This window comes from Conger conger, chromosome 5 (assembly GCF_963514075.1).
Source record: "Conger conger chromosome 5, fConCon1.1, whole genome shotgun sequence".
Taxonomy (NCBI): Eukaryota; Metazoa; Chordata; class Actinopteri; order Anguilliformes; family Congridae; genus Conger; species Conger conger.
The window spans coordinates 32,187,203-32,203,230 of record NC_083764.1 but is presented as its reverse complement, the minus strand read 5'-3'; the positions used below and the strand labels follow the sequence as shown (position 1 = coordinate 32,203,230).

The 16,028-nt window shown below is 42.5% G+C and overlaps 1 protein-coding gene across 5 annotated transcripts in view; it reads left to right on the top strand.

Annotated features, from left to right (window-relative positions):
* The window catches only part of kif13bb (kinesin family member 13Bb), an 82,031-nt gene that overhangs the window by 33,896 nt on the left and 32,107 nt on the right, over window positions 1-16,028 (top strand). For all 5 annotated transcript variants that reach the window (XM_061240999.1, XM_061240996.1, XM_061240998.1 and 2 more), the window contains 11 exons: window positions 1,779-1,913; window positions 2,094-2,224; window positions 2,383-2,469; window positions 3,523-3,716; window positions 4,541-4,802; window positions 6,239-6,401; window positions 8,060-8,206; window positions 9,623-9,772; window positions 11,313-11,426; window positions 13,204-13,377; window positions 15,554-15,711. In XM_061240999.1, coding sequence (XP_061096983.1) covers window positions 1,779-1,913; window positions 2,094-2,224; window positions 2,383-2,469; window positions 3,523-3,716; window positions 4,541-4,802; window positions 6,239-6,401; window positions 8,060-8,206; window positions 9,623-9,772; window positions 11,313-11,426; window positions 13,204-13,377; window positions 15,554-15,711 — 1,715 coding nt within the window. The remainder of the gene's footprint in view (window positions 1-1,778; window positions 1,914-2,093; window positions 2,225-2,382; window positions 2,470-3,522; window positions 3,717-4,540; window positions 4,803-6,238; window positions 6,402-8,059; window positions 8,207-9,622; window positions 9,773-11,312; window positions 11,427-13,203; window positions 13,378-15,553; window positions 15,712-16,028) is intronic.

The window sequence follows — 16,028 nt, the reverse complement described above, 5'->3', positions numbered from 1 at the left end:
AATCCAGAGATAATAAATAAAAATAATTGCAATGTTCCAACAGTAGGGAGCCGCAGAGTGTTATATTTATAATACAGGTCTATGTTCAATAACAGTCCACAAACTCCTTCAAAACTATCTAAAGTACAGTGAACTAGAAATATTCATCACTCTCTTCTGTGCAATGACTATCATTTCACAAATAATAACGATGTCTTTGTTTCATTATGTGCAATAATTTAGGTTAGGTTGCTCCCTCAAAAAGAACTGAATCTGGCTGTGGCAAAATAATCTGGTCTAAATCTCACTCAAAAAGCAAAGAATAAGGGGAGAGAACCTTCCAGTAGTGTTATGTTTGAATATTTTTTTCTTAAATTTTTTACTGTGTGAGGTTTTATTATTATTTTTTTTTTAAAGATTATAAGCCTACTGGCAGTGCTGTCTTGTTGAAAAATTTCAACCTCTTTTCTTTAATCTTCATTGATGGACAAGTGTGCCAGTCAGAGTAATTAATCCTTAATCGAAAATTAAAACGCAGCTTCTGTTGCAAATGATAAATACAATATAGAAAATTTATTTTTAATCACTAAGCATTGGTGAGGACTTCTCCGGATTTTTCTTGAGTATCAATACAAAAATTATTCACAATACTCATCATCAGATATAGCCTGCTCTCTCCAATTAGGCGGTTTAGTATATGTCTCTTATGTATTTATTTTATTTGCATCATGAAATTGTGCATTTTTTTGCATTAAATATATGTTGCATTTATTCTTGCTAATGCGCTAGTCCCTCTTAGCGCATTTAGGCAAATTGTTTACTGCATAAATTAGTGTAAAAAATGCAGAAAAGAACTAGTCATTTTAAAAAATACAGTAGCCGACATTTCAATGTAAGCTCAGATTCAGCCTTCTTTGTTGATCCTTGCATGTTTCTTCATCATTCAGTACATTAACAGTTGCTCTGCCTATTATTTAATATCAAAGATGGTATCAACTATGTACTACTATCTCACGACTCATCTCTGACTGCTGATGGCTGTGAATTGTTCATTGAAGTCGTGTGGGGAAACGGGGGAGAGCTGATCTAATTTATATATATATATATAGTTTGCATTACATTATTGTATGGATGTATGTTTATTCGCCCACAAATGTATGATATAATAAAAAAATTAAAAAAACTGTCACTTGGCTGAAAATAGTCTAGCAATTAATACAAAATCTGCATTCACTGGCAACTTACGTGGTGCACACTGGTACTGCTGAGTTTTCAGCTTGTGCAGCTGTAAGTGTACCGCCAGATGGTGGACAGAAATGTGCATTTTTCACCACATGGGCGCCACAACAGCCTGGGGTAGTGCTCACATTTACCACCTGGTGGTGGTTGTGTGAAAAACAACCCAGGGATTTTTGGGAATCTTGCTGCAAATGACTGCTCAGCCTGTTACCGGGCAAAAAAAAGAAAAAAAGAACAGTCAACTGGGAATGCAAATTATATCTTCAAACCAGAACTAAGCAATTCTCTATATGTGGCGAGGCACCTCGAAATGCAAAGTGGCTGCCCCCTGCTGTCGGAATCTTGCGTGTATTTCTTCCCGGGTGGCAGCATTCTTTCCCCTGAAGCAAACCGCCAAATGAAACACGAAACCAGTATACACGCCTGTTATTCTGCCCCACTCCAACAGGACTGGATTACAGTTAATATTGGGGCTCATAATTTGGGGAATAAAAGGGGGACGAAGTAAAAAAGAATCTGTTCGAGTAGTGGGGTGAATGCTGTTCATGTCTTGCACGCAGGAGCGACAGAAGCAGCTTGAGAGTCTGGGGATCTCCTTGCAGTCATCTGGAATCCGGGTCGGAGAGGACAAGTGCTTCCTGGTCAATCTCAATGCTGACCCCGCTCTCAATGAGCTGCTGGTTTACTACTTAAAGGTATAGTAATTTGTCATTCAGAGGCTTTTAAACTGGGTTGACTAAAACAAACATAAACATATACATCCAGGTTTTCTTTTTTTGTGGTGAGTGTGTTGGATGGTTTGTGGTGAGTGGTGTCAGCAGTTGGATAACATGGAAGCTACCGGAGTGCTGATGTCATTATGGGGTTTTCTGCAGGAGCACACGCTTGTTGGTGCGGCTGACTCCCAAGATATTCAGCTGTGTGGGATGGGCATCCAGCCCGAGCACTGTGTCATTGACATCTCTGCGGAGGGAGTCGTAGTCCTCATCCCTCATCGCAACTGCCGGTAAGGTAACACGTTTTCGTGTGTACACTCTAATAAACTTGCACATGTTCAGTGACGGTGTACAGACACAGTTCTGTTGTTATCTTCCCTGATCTCCTTATGAAGAATCCCAGTTTTTATTTTTATTATAATTTTTTTCCATACTCCTTTCTCTGCAGCACGTGTGTAAATGGATCTCCGGTCACCAGCCCAGTGCAGCTTCACCATGGTGACCGCATCTTCTGGGGCAACAACCACTTCTTCAGGTCAGCAATCAAAATCAGAAGAAGTCCAATGTACTGGGGGGGATCTACTGGAAGATTTCTTAAAAATATACATTTTTGGTTGAATCAATCCTTTTTAAAAGCCTACGTATGACAAATTGAACTTGAAGGGGGCAGCCTTTAGCCTGGGTGGTTCAAGGCCCGGTGGTGTCAGGATAAGATCAGCACAGTCACAATATGATCCACACAGCTGTTGGGACCTTGAGTCCAGGCATTTTACTCAAATGGTTACCACGCATAACGCTGGAAATGTACTAATTTATCCAAAGAGACCGAAAAGCCCGCCTACAAATTGACTACAATTTCCCCGCTTTGAAATGACCAAACGACTACATATCCCACTACAATATGCCTGATGCCATTTCCTCTTTATTGTATGTGTGACATCATGTACGTCACGCTAAGTCTGCAGAGCTTATCTTCGAGGATTGGGGATAGTGATTTCCTGGTGGGTAGTCATTTTAGTCATTTTTTTTCTCCCAATTTGGTAGCCAATTGTACCTCGTCTGATTCAATTGGAGGTAGTCGTATTAGATGTACCGCCCGTACCCCGTCCCTCGGCGGCCCGAATGAGAGCGACACGCCTTCTTCAAGCCGTCTCGTCTCGTGCCCGTTGCCGTGATTCCGAGGCGCCCGAGGTGCTTATTGTGCGGCGATCTAATAACCCTGCCAAGTCCCTCCCTCTGGAGCAGCGAGCCAATTATTGCTGCCCCACGTGAGCCGGCCAAACTTGGCTTTTGGCAGGACCGAGAATCGAACCCCGGTCCCCGGTGTGCAACTGCAGCAAACTGCAACCGCAAGTCTGCTGCGTCTTAGCCTGTTGCGCCACCGCGGCTCGTGGTAGTAATTTTTTTAATGCTTCATACGGGTCCCGGCGCAGAATAAATTCAATTTAATTGAAGTTTTCTCAAAACAGACTGTATAAATTGTAACTAATATAATATCATAAACGATACAGAGCCACCTCCCTGTTTATGACAGGGGGTGTGGTTTTGACTTCAGACTTCAGTTCTCTATTGTCTGCTCCTCCAACAGGATCAATCTGCCGAAGAGGCGCTCACGGGGTGGAGCCGAGGAAGATGAGACGGGAGCTGGGGTCATGAAGAGCAGCAACAGCAGTGAGCAGCTGGACGCGGACGGAGACACGGCGAGCGAGGTGTCCAGCGAGGTCAGCTTCAGCTACGAGTTCGCCCAGACCGAAGTCATGATGAAGGCCCTGGGAAACAATGGTGAGAGGCCGGGGCTCTTGTGGATGGCATCCTCCCTCAGTGCAGAGGACCAATGGTGCATGCTGATTTTGCCATAGCCTGTCTCTTGTTCAGTTAAGATTGTGGATAATGCATTTAAATTCTCCCATAATTTCTACTCCTTACTCCTTACTAATTTAAACAAAGTCTAAACTGTTGCTTTTTGCTTCTTCTTTGAACCCTTCACCATTTAGTTTAGTGACTAGATGTGGGTCCATAAAAGAATCACTGGGGAGTGGGAGTTGAGATGTAAGTAAGGATAGCTCCTAAGTAACTAGGATGGGTCAAATGCAGAGGACAAATTAACCCACAGGGTTCAATAAAGTATATCTTATCTTATCTAATTTCTCCCAAGACATGTTAAAGAAAGTTTGTTCATCTAACTGAAAAATGCTGTGATGTGAATATGGGATATTTTATCTTCACACAAAACATTAAGATGGTTAACTCAACATTAAACATTAAAATGTCTAATTAAAAACCACTTGGAGGTTGTTACAATTTAGAGGTTGTGATTATGGTTGGAACTAAACCCAGTTCCAATCCCCTGCTCTCTGCAGCCAAGGAAATGTTTGTAGTTACATTTAAAATAGTTGAGAGAACTTTGTGTTCTCTGAACTCGTGGTTCAGTTTCCCATGTCATTTCAGCTGTAGCTGTTGAACTTTTTATGTGGACATGTCAGTAGTTATATGCAGTACTTTTCACCCCTTTGAAGTGTGTTTACCTCTCTCCCTGGCCCCTCCCACTCTCCCCTTTTCCTTGTGTTTCCCTTTCTTCTGTCTCTCCCCCTTTGGCTGGGTCTCAGACCCCATGCAGGCGGTGCTGCAGAGCCTGGAGCGGCAGCACGAGGAGGAGAAGCGCTCTGCACTGGAGCGTCAGCGGCTGATGTACGAGCAGGAGCTGCAGCACCTGCGCAGGCGGCTCACCACAGACAAGCAGAGCGCACAGCCGTCTGCGCAGTACCAGCCGTCTGCACAGTACCGCAGCATGGAGAGGCTAAGCCTGGGTGGAGCCTCCATCTCCTCACCCAGTGGCCAGAACCGCCTGCGACAGTGGAGCGAGGAGAGGTGAGGAGTGCAGACTGCTGCGTTTTGCTTGATGTGACTGCCAATGCTACCCTATAAAGGGAGAGTTGATCCAATGGACCAGTTTCAGTTGAGATTGCCTTTCCCCAAACCTCCTCTTATTGAAGAATTTTTGTTAGAAGTTCGATATTAGAACAGAGTGAAACAAAGAGGAACAGACGAGTTGCCTTTTTCGTTATTCAAGGCTGCTCTCTTTAAAAATAATTTTTTCTCTGGTTAGCAAACATGCAGGCGTGATTACAATGTGAGATTACCCTTTTGACATACCCGTCTGCCCCTCGTGTGCTGTTAAATATAGCCAACCCCCAGACTGTGCTGTTCTACTATGTGTCGGTGTTTTGTGTTGCTGATACATGTGCATGGTTGTAATGTTAAAGATTCTCGCGTCTGTGTTAGATTGTTGATTGTTGTGTTTTTAATTGTGATTTTAAATGTTGATTTCTTTGCTTGATTTGTGTTTTATGTGTATTTGTTTCTGTTTTGAATTGTGCTATGTTGATTTATTGGATAGTGTTTAGGTATTAATGTTGACAGTTTCTTGCATCGTGTTTGACTTTTTATCATTTATTATATAAAGTTTGAGCCTTGTACGTTGAGGATTTTATTCCATAGGGTTCACAGTGTCACTATGACACGCGTCAGTCTCTTCTATTTTTCTACGGTTTATGGCATCTCCCTGACATGATTTTCCCTGGGGCTTCCCCACAGTTCTTTACACTTCTGTGGGCAAATTAGTCAGCCAATCGATTTGAATTCTGTATTCAACACTGTTCTGTAGCGCAATTGATTTAACAGGCAAGACTGGCACATCTCGTGCCATCTATATTATGTTTGTATTTGTAACGACATCAATTGCTACGAAATGCATACTTTTTCCCCTAAGGTCCTTCAACAAAGAACTTGTCATCAAAACAGTATGAGGAAAAAAGAGTGAGAACATTTGGAATGGGCTATAGCCGGCTTAATATGTGGTGTTCTGTCTGTCGTGCACCTAAAAAATGGGTGCTCCTGCCTACTAATCTTTATAATTTAGAAAACTGAGGGTGGATGAGTAAATGGGGGTGCGTTGGTAGGTGGCTGAGTGGGGGTAGCACATGTAGCCTACATCACATGAATGAATGAAAAAGTTATTTCTCTTTGCAATTTTGTTATTGAAAATAAATAATACTAAAATTAATTATTTTGTGACATTTAAATGGTCTTTTATATGACCATATGTCGATGAATTGAATGTCTAATACTCTAATACTTTTGAGCTAGTGGAAATGTATCTGGGCTAGTAAAATATTTAGTGCACTGGCCCAATTGGCTAGTCCCAAAAATTCTGTTAAGTTCCTCTCCTGGTTATATTTGATTTATTCCACAGTGTTTGAGTTGTGCTATGTTTGATTTATTCAGTGGTTATGACTGTGTTTCAGAGAGGCAGTGCTGACGAGGAGCCTGCGGAAGCTGAGGGAGCAGATCGTCAGAGCAAACCTGCTGGTGCAGGAGGCCGGCTTCATTGCAGAGGAGCTCGATAAGAGGACTGAGTACCGTGTCACGCTGCAGATCCCTGCTGCCAACCTCAACGCTAATAGAAAGGTCAGGCCCTGCCCCAGTGCTCCCACGTAGTGTAGCGTTGTGGAGTTTGCTCAGTGTCAATGCTTATGGAATCTGCTCGGTGTCAGTGCTAGGGCTGCACATTTTTGACAATTATAATCACAATTATTTTCATTGATATTGCGATTGTGATTATGAAATTAGATTAATGGAATTAGAATGAAATGCGTATTCTGTGTTGCAACTGCGCGCACACACACACACACACACACACACACACACACACACACGTGTACAGATGGGTGCAAAAACATATATAGCTGAGAAATGTGTTCCTAAATATAGTACCGTGAAAAGTCTTGGGCACCCAAGATTTTTTTATTTTATTCATTTGGTCTTTGAATGTTTTCTGCGTTAATGTATCAGAAGAAAAGAGTAAGTTTGAGATTTCCAAACATTTATTTGGAGTATGTTGGAGTATTTATTTAATGTTTTGATATTTAGAAACTAACATCATTTTTTTGCACAGTATTGTACATAAATTATTTTTACATCATGCCTGACAATGAAATGGCACCATCAAAAGCTTAATCACGGTTCTAAATTAATATGCATCGACATACAACAAACGTGGACAATTATTTCATTTTTGTTCAACACTTTTAGCAAGCCGGGTGTTACAATAACAATGCTGTGTCAGTGCTTATGGAATTTCCTCAGTATCAGGACATTTGGAGTGCATTTGTGTCAGTGCTTTTGGAGTGTACTCAGTGTCAGTGCTTATTGAATGTGCGCGGTGTCGGTGCTTATTGAATGTGCTCGGTGTCCGTGCTTATAGAATGGGCTCGGTGTCGGTGCTTATAGAATGGGCTCGGTGTCCGTGCTTATAGAATGGGCTCGGTGTCCGTGCTTATTGAATGTGCGCGGTGTCGGTGCTTATAGAATGGGCTCGGTGTCCGTGCTTATTGAATGTGCTCAGTGTCAGTGCTTATTGAATGTGCTCAGTGTCCGTGCTTATTGAATGTGCTCAGTGTCCGTGCTTATTGAATGTGCGCGGTGTCAGTGCTTATTGAATGTGCTCAGTGTCCGTGCTTATAGAATGGGCTCGGTGTCCGTGCTTATTGAATGGGCTCGGTGTCCGTGCTTATTGAATGTGCTCAGTGTCGGTGCTTATTGAATGTGCTCAGTGTCAGTGCTTATTGAATGTGCTCAGTATCAGTGCTTATAGAATGGGCTCGGTGTCCGTGCTTATTGAATGGGCTCGGTGTCCGTGCTTATTGAATGTGCGCGGTGTCAGTGCTTATTGAATGTGCTCAGTGTCAGTGCTTATTGAATGTGCTCAGTATCAGTGCTTATAGAATGTGCTCAGTGTCCGTGCTTATTGAATGGGCTCGGTATCAGTGCTTATAGAATGTGCTCAGTATCAGTGCTTATAGAATGTGCTCGGTGTCGGTGCTTATAGAATGGGCTCAGTGTCCGTGCTTGTTGAATGGGCTCGGTGTCCGTGCTTATAGAATGTGCTCAGTATCAGTGCTTATAGAATGGGCTCGGTGTCCGTGCTTATAGAATGGGCTCGGTGTCCGTGCTTATTGAATGTGCTCGGTGTCGGTGCTGATAGAGTGCATTTGGTGGCCGTGTTTATGGAGCTTGCTCAGTGAGGGTGCAGTGTCAGTGCTTATAGTGTGCTCATTTTCTGACAGCGAGACGCAGTGCTGAGTGAGCCAGCGGTGCAGGTGCGTAGGAAAGGCAAGGGAAAGCAGATCTGGGCCATGGAGAAGATGGAGAATCGCCTAGTGGACATGCGTGAGCTCTACCAAGAGTGGAAGGACTACGACGAGGACAACCCTGTGAGTACAGACCTGCCCTGCTCGCTTCTGAATAAACTACCTATGATTTGATTCCCTTTGATTTGATTTGAGGCTTTAAGCAGCTACCCGAAAAATGTATTAGCTGTGAATACATGCCGATAATAGCGTTTTTCATTTACTGAACTAATGAGTCGAAGATTCCATTCCATTTCCTATGGCCATTTCTTTTGGCTTATACTTCATTTTTACCATAAAGTAATTTGATGGATGATGATGACCTGGTCGACATTGTATCACTATGCTTTATTTGTGAGACTAGCGTGCATGAAAATCCCAGGAGATCAGCAGTTTCTGAGATACTGAAACTACCCTGTCAGCCATCAACAATCATTCCACGGTCAAAGTCAATTAGATCCCATTTTTTCCCCATTCTGGTGGCTGCCGCACAATTGGCTAATTAGATAATCGCATGAATAAGTAGGTGTAATAAAGAAAAATTTTCCTAATAAAGCGCTCTGAGTGTAAATCAGTTCTCAAAATGGCTTGCTAGTTAGATTGAATAAAGATTTAATAATTGCCTACATGCTGCATAGCTTAGGATATAGCCAATACAGTATAAAATGTTAATTCCCAGAACTCGTGAGCATTTTTTGTATTTCTGGGGGACAAAACGCGAACGTCATCTAATGCTGGCTGCTCACTGCAATATCGGCCGTCTTTTACGATTGTTATATGTCACATTGCGATGTAGCCCCGACAATATCACGTCTTTTAATTGCTGTCAGACTGTGCAGTAAGATCCAATAATTCTGTAATAAAAGCCGAGATTCTATCCTACAATTACAGTGGCGACGTCATCTGACATTCACGCACAGAATTTGAGGATGGTGGAGAAAAAAGCTGTAGATTAATCGTGGTGTTTTTGCCTGAAAAAAGTCATTCTAAACACTCTTGCTTTCCTTAGGATATTAGTTACATTGTTACTGACAAAATGGTTTGAGAGTGGCAGGAAAAGCGATACCGTTTTATTGTGTTTGTTGTGGTTATAGTGCTGTATCATTTTCAGTACATCATGGATTGTATTAAGATTGGTTGTTCAGTCGAATCCATTGTCTGTAGTCGTAGCATTCATGTTTTGGACAAAATTGTACTCATTTTGTATTTGTATTCTGTATAGTTATTATAACTAGTTTCGGACTAGATTCATATTTCTTTCATATCCTTCGATACAAACATCAGTGTTACCCCTCCCATACTGGCGGCTGTTTTGCAACATCTTTAGATCCCTGTATGTGTTAAACTATGCTGTGATAAAATACCTAAAATTCTGTTTCATAGACAAAGATATCCTGAAGGAATTATAAGGAATATTAGGAACATGAATCTGTAAATTGCCTAAATCCTGTTTGAATTTTGATGGAGAGACCCAGAAATAATTTTTCTTTCGGCCTGCAGGTTATGCGCTCCTACTTCAAGCGGGCTGACCCATTTTTTGACGAGCAGGAGAACCACTGCTTGATTGGGGTGGCAAATGTCTTCCTCTCCTGCCTCTTCTACGATGTAAAACTGCAGTACGCCATTCCTATCATCAACCAGAAGGGGGAGGTATTGAAGCTTTTCCTCACAGTATGATGCCAGTCAGGGAGTTCCCCAAGTTCTGAAGTCATCAGCCACGGCTGAAGAGTAGCCAGCTTGGGGGAGGCGGGTGGTTGGGCTCTGCAAAATCGCTGCATTTCATGAATGGATTGTCCGTTTTGTCTTTCTTGTTGTCTAATTCCACATTACACATGGCCATTGTATTATGCATTATGCATCATTGTATGTAATAAAATAATAATCCAAAGCGATTTACAGTTGATGAAACTAACCAGGTGACAATCCCCCCTGGAGCAATGTGGGGTTAAGGACTTTGCACAAGGGTTCAACAGCTGTTCACATCTTGTGGCTACACCAGAGCTGGGCCCACCAACCTTCCAGGTCCCAGTCATATACCTTAACCACAAGGTGACAGGCTGCCTCGTGAACTTAATTGACAGTGTGGGACCTGTGTCTGGAGGCCTACATCATCTTGTGAGATGCTGCCTCTGAGGATGCACATCCGAGACTGACTGACCGAGACTGATGGTGAAAATCATCCTCACTAAAAATAAAGCATTTCAATTTATTCATACAATAACTGTTCCATGAAGTCTGCAATGTTTAAATATTTTCTCGACTCTACCTTGAAGATGGCTCAAGACGGCATTATCCAGAGAACTGCAAATTTGGGAGAGATAAAGCTTTTTTGTGTGTTCACATTCTCAGCAGTTGCTTTTTTTAAACAAAGCCAGTGACTGTTGCCCAGCACTTGTTGGCCTTTTATTTACTTTGCCACAATTGAGCTGTAAAAAGGCAAAGTGAAGATTGCACGAGGACAGCAATATCTGAAAACCGCACTACCAGTAGGCTATCAATGCAATAGTTTTTCTGAATGATTGCCACTCAGCATCTATCCATCCATCCATCCATTATCTGAATCCGCTTATCCTGAACAGGGTTGCAGGGGGGCTGGAGCCTATCCCAGCATACATTGGGCGAAAGGCAGGAATACACCCTGGACAGGTCGCCAGTCCATCGCAGGGCACACACACCATCCACTCACACACTCACACCTATGGGCAATTTAGACTCTCCAATCAGCCTAACCTGCATGTCTTTGGACTGTGGGAGGAAACCGGAGTACCCGGAGGAAACCCACGCAGACACGGGGAGAACATGCAAACTCCGCACAGAGAGGCCCCCGGCTACCCACTGCACCATCCGTGCCGCCACTCAGCATCTAGTGCCATTAATTTTCTTTGAGCTGCAGTGGAGGCTGCAGAGCGAAAAGATCGAGACGGAGGAAAATTGGTACTTTTTCTCTACTGACATCAGCAGCAAGTTCGAGCTAGACAGAGGTGTGACAGCAGGGAATGGTCACTTATGCATGAACCAAATGACTTTGTTGTATTGGGTGATAAGTTGCTGCACATTTTGCTCCCAGTAGTCTGCTTTATAGCTGCCGTGGAACTTACTGGCAAGTCCTGCATGCAAGCTGGTCTTGATCATAATTTCTGAACTTGTTGTATCTGTAATGATGTCACAGCGTGGTTTCATTTTCTGTCAGGTGGCAGGGCGGCTGCATGTGGAGGTGCTGCGAGTGACCGGGGGGTTTGAGGACAGTGTGGCCGGAGGAGAGGATCCTGAGGGGGAGATGCTGGAACGCAAGCTGGTCTGCATGGTGAGAGAGCCACGTTTCTTGTAGACTAGTCCAGTCCTGGAGGCCTGTATTCTAAACTGGTGTAAGAGTATTCAATTATTAATATCTGGCATTATCACTCAGGGCTGGTCAGCTTGCTGGCTTCCTCTGGTATTGTGGCAAAATGTGGCCGTAAAGTAATTTAAGGAGCATGCACCATTAACCCCCACTATCTCCGCACCCATACGGGCAGGAGCCTGTGGGGGAAGACTCAGGCCTCCAGCCGTAAAACTCGTTATGGCGAAGGTTTCAGAGGGCACGGCCTGTTAGGCCCTGACCTTCTCCTGAACCCCCCTTTATTGCTTTCTCCCTCTTTACTCAGTCACTAAATGATGTGTACAGCTTTGGATGTTTCATGACAAAGGCAGTTTAGATAATATTCATGTTTGGTATTATTCTGATTGTTTCAGTGCGACTGGTGCAATGGTTTTATTTCTGCAACAGCAAACCCTGTACATCATAACCAACCAGGAGAAACTGTGTGGAGCTCTGCCCCAGTCTCAACCCCCCTGCGCTTCCTGGGGAGGCATGGCTCCAAATTACAGATGGGTGACCCATTTTTAGGGTTAACGTCAAAGGCCAGATTTTGGATTTAAGGACAGTAAACTAAGCAATCTGGGAGAATGCAATCAGCCTCCCGTGCACTCCGTGCACGTAATTTCTACGTACAAGGTGTCTGTAGCCAGACTCCCGTATGTAGCTTTTATTACCAGGTATGACTTTTAAGACTCCGTAATTTGGTTTCCGTTGTGATGTTTTTTGATTTGGAACTAGTATGTAGTTACGTGTATGTAACCTGCCTGGTAAAAAAAATTGTTAAAACTTGATCTGTTTGGTTTCGCTTACTGACACTCAAAGTTATACAGGGAATGCGTGGTTTACCCCCTCAAACTGGTCTAGGGAGGATGATTATTTCCACTTAATGTATCACGGCGTATAGCACCCGTAGACCTATGTCAGTAAATCCCTCGCCTCCGCATGGTAGTTCATTCATGTCGAGCACAGCCGTAGCTAGGTTGGTCTGCTTGGGTCCCTAGGCTGTAAACAGATATACCCAAGAGTAGCTATTCCTGCGACCTCTGATGACTACAGATAGCTAGTTCGTGAGACGTGCACATTACGCGCGATGTGACATGCGGTGGTACCAGCAGAGGACTGTTCGGAGAGTAAATCTCAGTACAGGATTCCTATAGCGATCAAGTCAAAATTATAAATACGACATCCACTAAATGTGGATAACTAATCTAAGTTATTATTCTAAAATGGAGTCAGATAAACAAAGGTGAATCTATTGGCCCTATTGTGGAGATTCTGGGTCAGCCCGGACCAGTAAAGAGCGGAAGGCAGAGTGGTACTACTGCCTTTGTATCGTGGTTTGTTTATTGGCTGATCTAGACTGTCTGCATAGGGGCCACTAATTTTTAACCCTATTAGTATTCTTTCAGCAACACCAGAAGGACGAGCACGCTGATACCTTCAGCCCTCGCTAAATTCCGTCGTTGGGTTAGCGTGGGGTTTTACACTGGTTTTTGTGATATCCTTTAAATCAGCAATTTAGGCATTGGAAACAAGGTGTGTGGGCCATTTAGCCAATCAGTGACTTAATTTAGACACTTGCAGATCAAAAACCAGCACACACAACAGCACTCCGGGATTTGAATTTGAGATCCCTGCTCTAGGTTCCCAACCCTGTTCATGAAGGTTTTCACTGCAACCCTAACAAAGTTGTCTGTGTCACCATTCCTGTTGTCTTTTTCAGGTTAAGATCCTCCAGGCCACAGGGCTTCCCCGGTACCTCTCCAACTTTGTATTCTGCCAGTACTCCTTCTGGGACCAGGAAGAGCCTATCATCGTGGCCCCAGAGGTGGACCCCTCTGCCTCCTCCCCAACCAGCAAAGACCCCCACTGTATGGTGGTGTTTGACAGCTGCAAGGTGAGCTAGCTCAGTGTTCAGGATTGCTTTTTGGTTCCTGGTTAGTACAGATGATTTTCATTGGTGCATTAGTGATGTTGCATACAATTTTGATATACAGTACTGTGTCTTAGGCATCTGTATATCATTCTGTACAGATAAGATTCTTTCAAAAATAATTCAATGATTCAAAGGTCCTCAATAAACGTACTATACATTTTACATGACATTTTAGTAATTTGGCAGAATAGTTCAAAACTGAATCAAATCAATATTTTTTGTGACCACCCTTCGGTGTTAAAACTGCATCATTTCTCTGAGATAGCCAACACTGTCCTGCAGTTCTATAAGACAATCAGCAGGGTGATTGTTCCAAGCATGTTGGAGAACTTTCCACAGTTTTCTGCAGACTTTGGTTGGCTCCTTGCTTCTTGATCAAGTTTTTATGTAAAAAGTAGTCAATTGTTCACAGTAATATGTTAATAAATATAAACTCTCAATTTGGCATCTGCATCCTGAACCAGCCTATTGAATCACATGGTGCATATTATTATTTGTGGACCATGTTACACACATTTGTGAATAATATTCAGACTAATCTCTCCCCCTCATCACTGTAAATCATTGAGTCGCTGGCTGCTGAGAAAAGCACAATATATATGCAAGGAATTATTACTATTTATGTTGTGACTTTGTGGCTATGATGTGCGATGCTGCCTTAGCGAAGCTGAATGTTTACAAGTTCAAGCGATGCGTATTGACCTAGTCACCTTTTCCTCTTGGAGGCGGCTTCTCATTGCCGTTGTTATTCTATTCTGAACCATTTAGAAATGACAGCACCTTTTGTACATGGGTCCCACCCCATTTTAAGGTACTAAGTATTTGTTGTATTATTATTGCCGTTCTAAACTAGCAATTGGCAAGCTTCAGTTATTCGAGCAAGCAATCTGGCCATTTCAGGGGGTTTAAAATGCAAACTTGAATGCTACAGTATTAGGGTTCATCAAATAATTTCTGTAGCTGTTGGTTGACTTATGGCTTATAAGTCAACCAACCCCCTAGTGGTCATAAGCAGTATCGGTTAACCGTTTAAAAAATGGGATGGTAACCGGTTACAAAAGCTGATGATTTGTTGCATCCCTAGTAAGCAGTTAAGTATTAAAAATGATTACTTTATTCAAGTTACTTTTATTAAGTTGTTGAAACTGCCCAATATTTTTTGATGCCCGAAAATGGGGGGGGCTATGTACAAACGGTTTGTCTGATATGGATGAAAATGCCCTGAAATTAAAGCTGAAACAAAATGACAAAATTGTGTCACTGTCCAATGAATTATGGTGCACACTGTATTTTTATTCTCCAGATTCTGTCTGGTGTCTGTATGGACATTATATACTTTGGATTTTTTTTTTTTTCTTCATTGCATATTCTGTGATATGTGCTTTTGTTTCTATTACTTTGAGCACGATGTATAGAAATTGAGAAAATGGGAAAGGTATTATGTAAATTTAAAAGTATTTTTTCTCAGTGGAGTTCACATTCTAAATGTATAATAAATGAAGCTGACTGTTTTGGACTTAATTTAGATTTTCTGAGAGGACTTTTTGTGGCCCTCCATCCAGTGCAGGCTCTCCAAATTGTCCCTCAATTACCAATTTTTTATTATAATGGGACAAATTAGCTTTGACGGAGGATGCGCAATGAACCAGCATGCTTAGTTGTATGCTGTCACATCTACTATTACCAGCATTTTAGGAGGTTTGAAAAGCAGTTGCTTTCGTATTAGTTGACATAGTACTGTCCTTCTTAAATGTATTTCTGGTAGTAGCAAGGTTGGGCTACAAAAACATATCATTTTCAGATAAATTTTAAATGGTATTTTTCATTGAAATTCACCATAGTTAATGTCATCAAGTCCCTGCAGTCACTTGATCAGATCAGTCTGTTTCTGGTTTTGTTTTCTCTGTATTACAGGATATTCAGCAGTTGTTGGCACGCATCTTCTAGTCGCAGTGATTTCCTAAAATAATCCCTAAACTGGCTCTGCACCCCCGGTTCAGTACCCAAGCTCTACCAGTGCCTGCATATTTCTGGAGTGTTGTATGCTTACATGTGTATGTTCACACTGTGGCTGTGTGGTGCTTTGGCTGTTTCTCCAGTTGTGGTGCTGTTATATGATTTGTTTGCTCATTCTCAGGAGCTTGCTGTGACTGTGTCGGAGGACTTCATCGAGTACCTGACAGAGGGTGCTGTGGCCATCGAAGTGTATGGACACAAACAGTCAGACCCACGCCGGAACCAGGCCTTGTGGGACCTGGGCATCATCCAGGCCAAAACCCGTACCTTACGGGATAGGTACAGCCACAGCCACCACTGGTCCATATTTCAAATGCATGTATTTTAACTAGAAATGGACTGTGCTAATTGGGTGTGTAGATCAAATGATTTCAATGACTACATTAAGTAATAAACATTAATAAACCACATTGTTTTGCACATGTTGGAAGATAAAGCTTACCAATAACTATTATCTTTTGCTTCTTAATGCAAGTATAAAAAGGATTTCGGTATCGAGTAGTTGTCTTGATTCTAGATTTTGATTGCCTTTGGAGTCTGTTATTGTTAGGCGAGCTGTCCAATTAATTCAATTCAATTTTATTTGTATAGCGCTT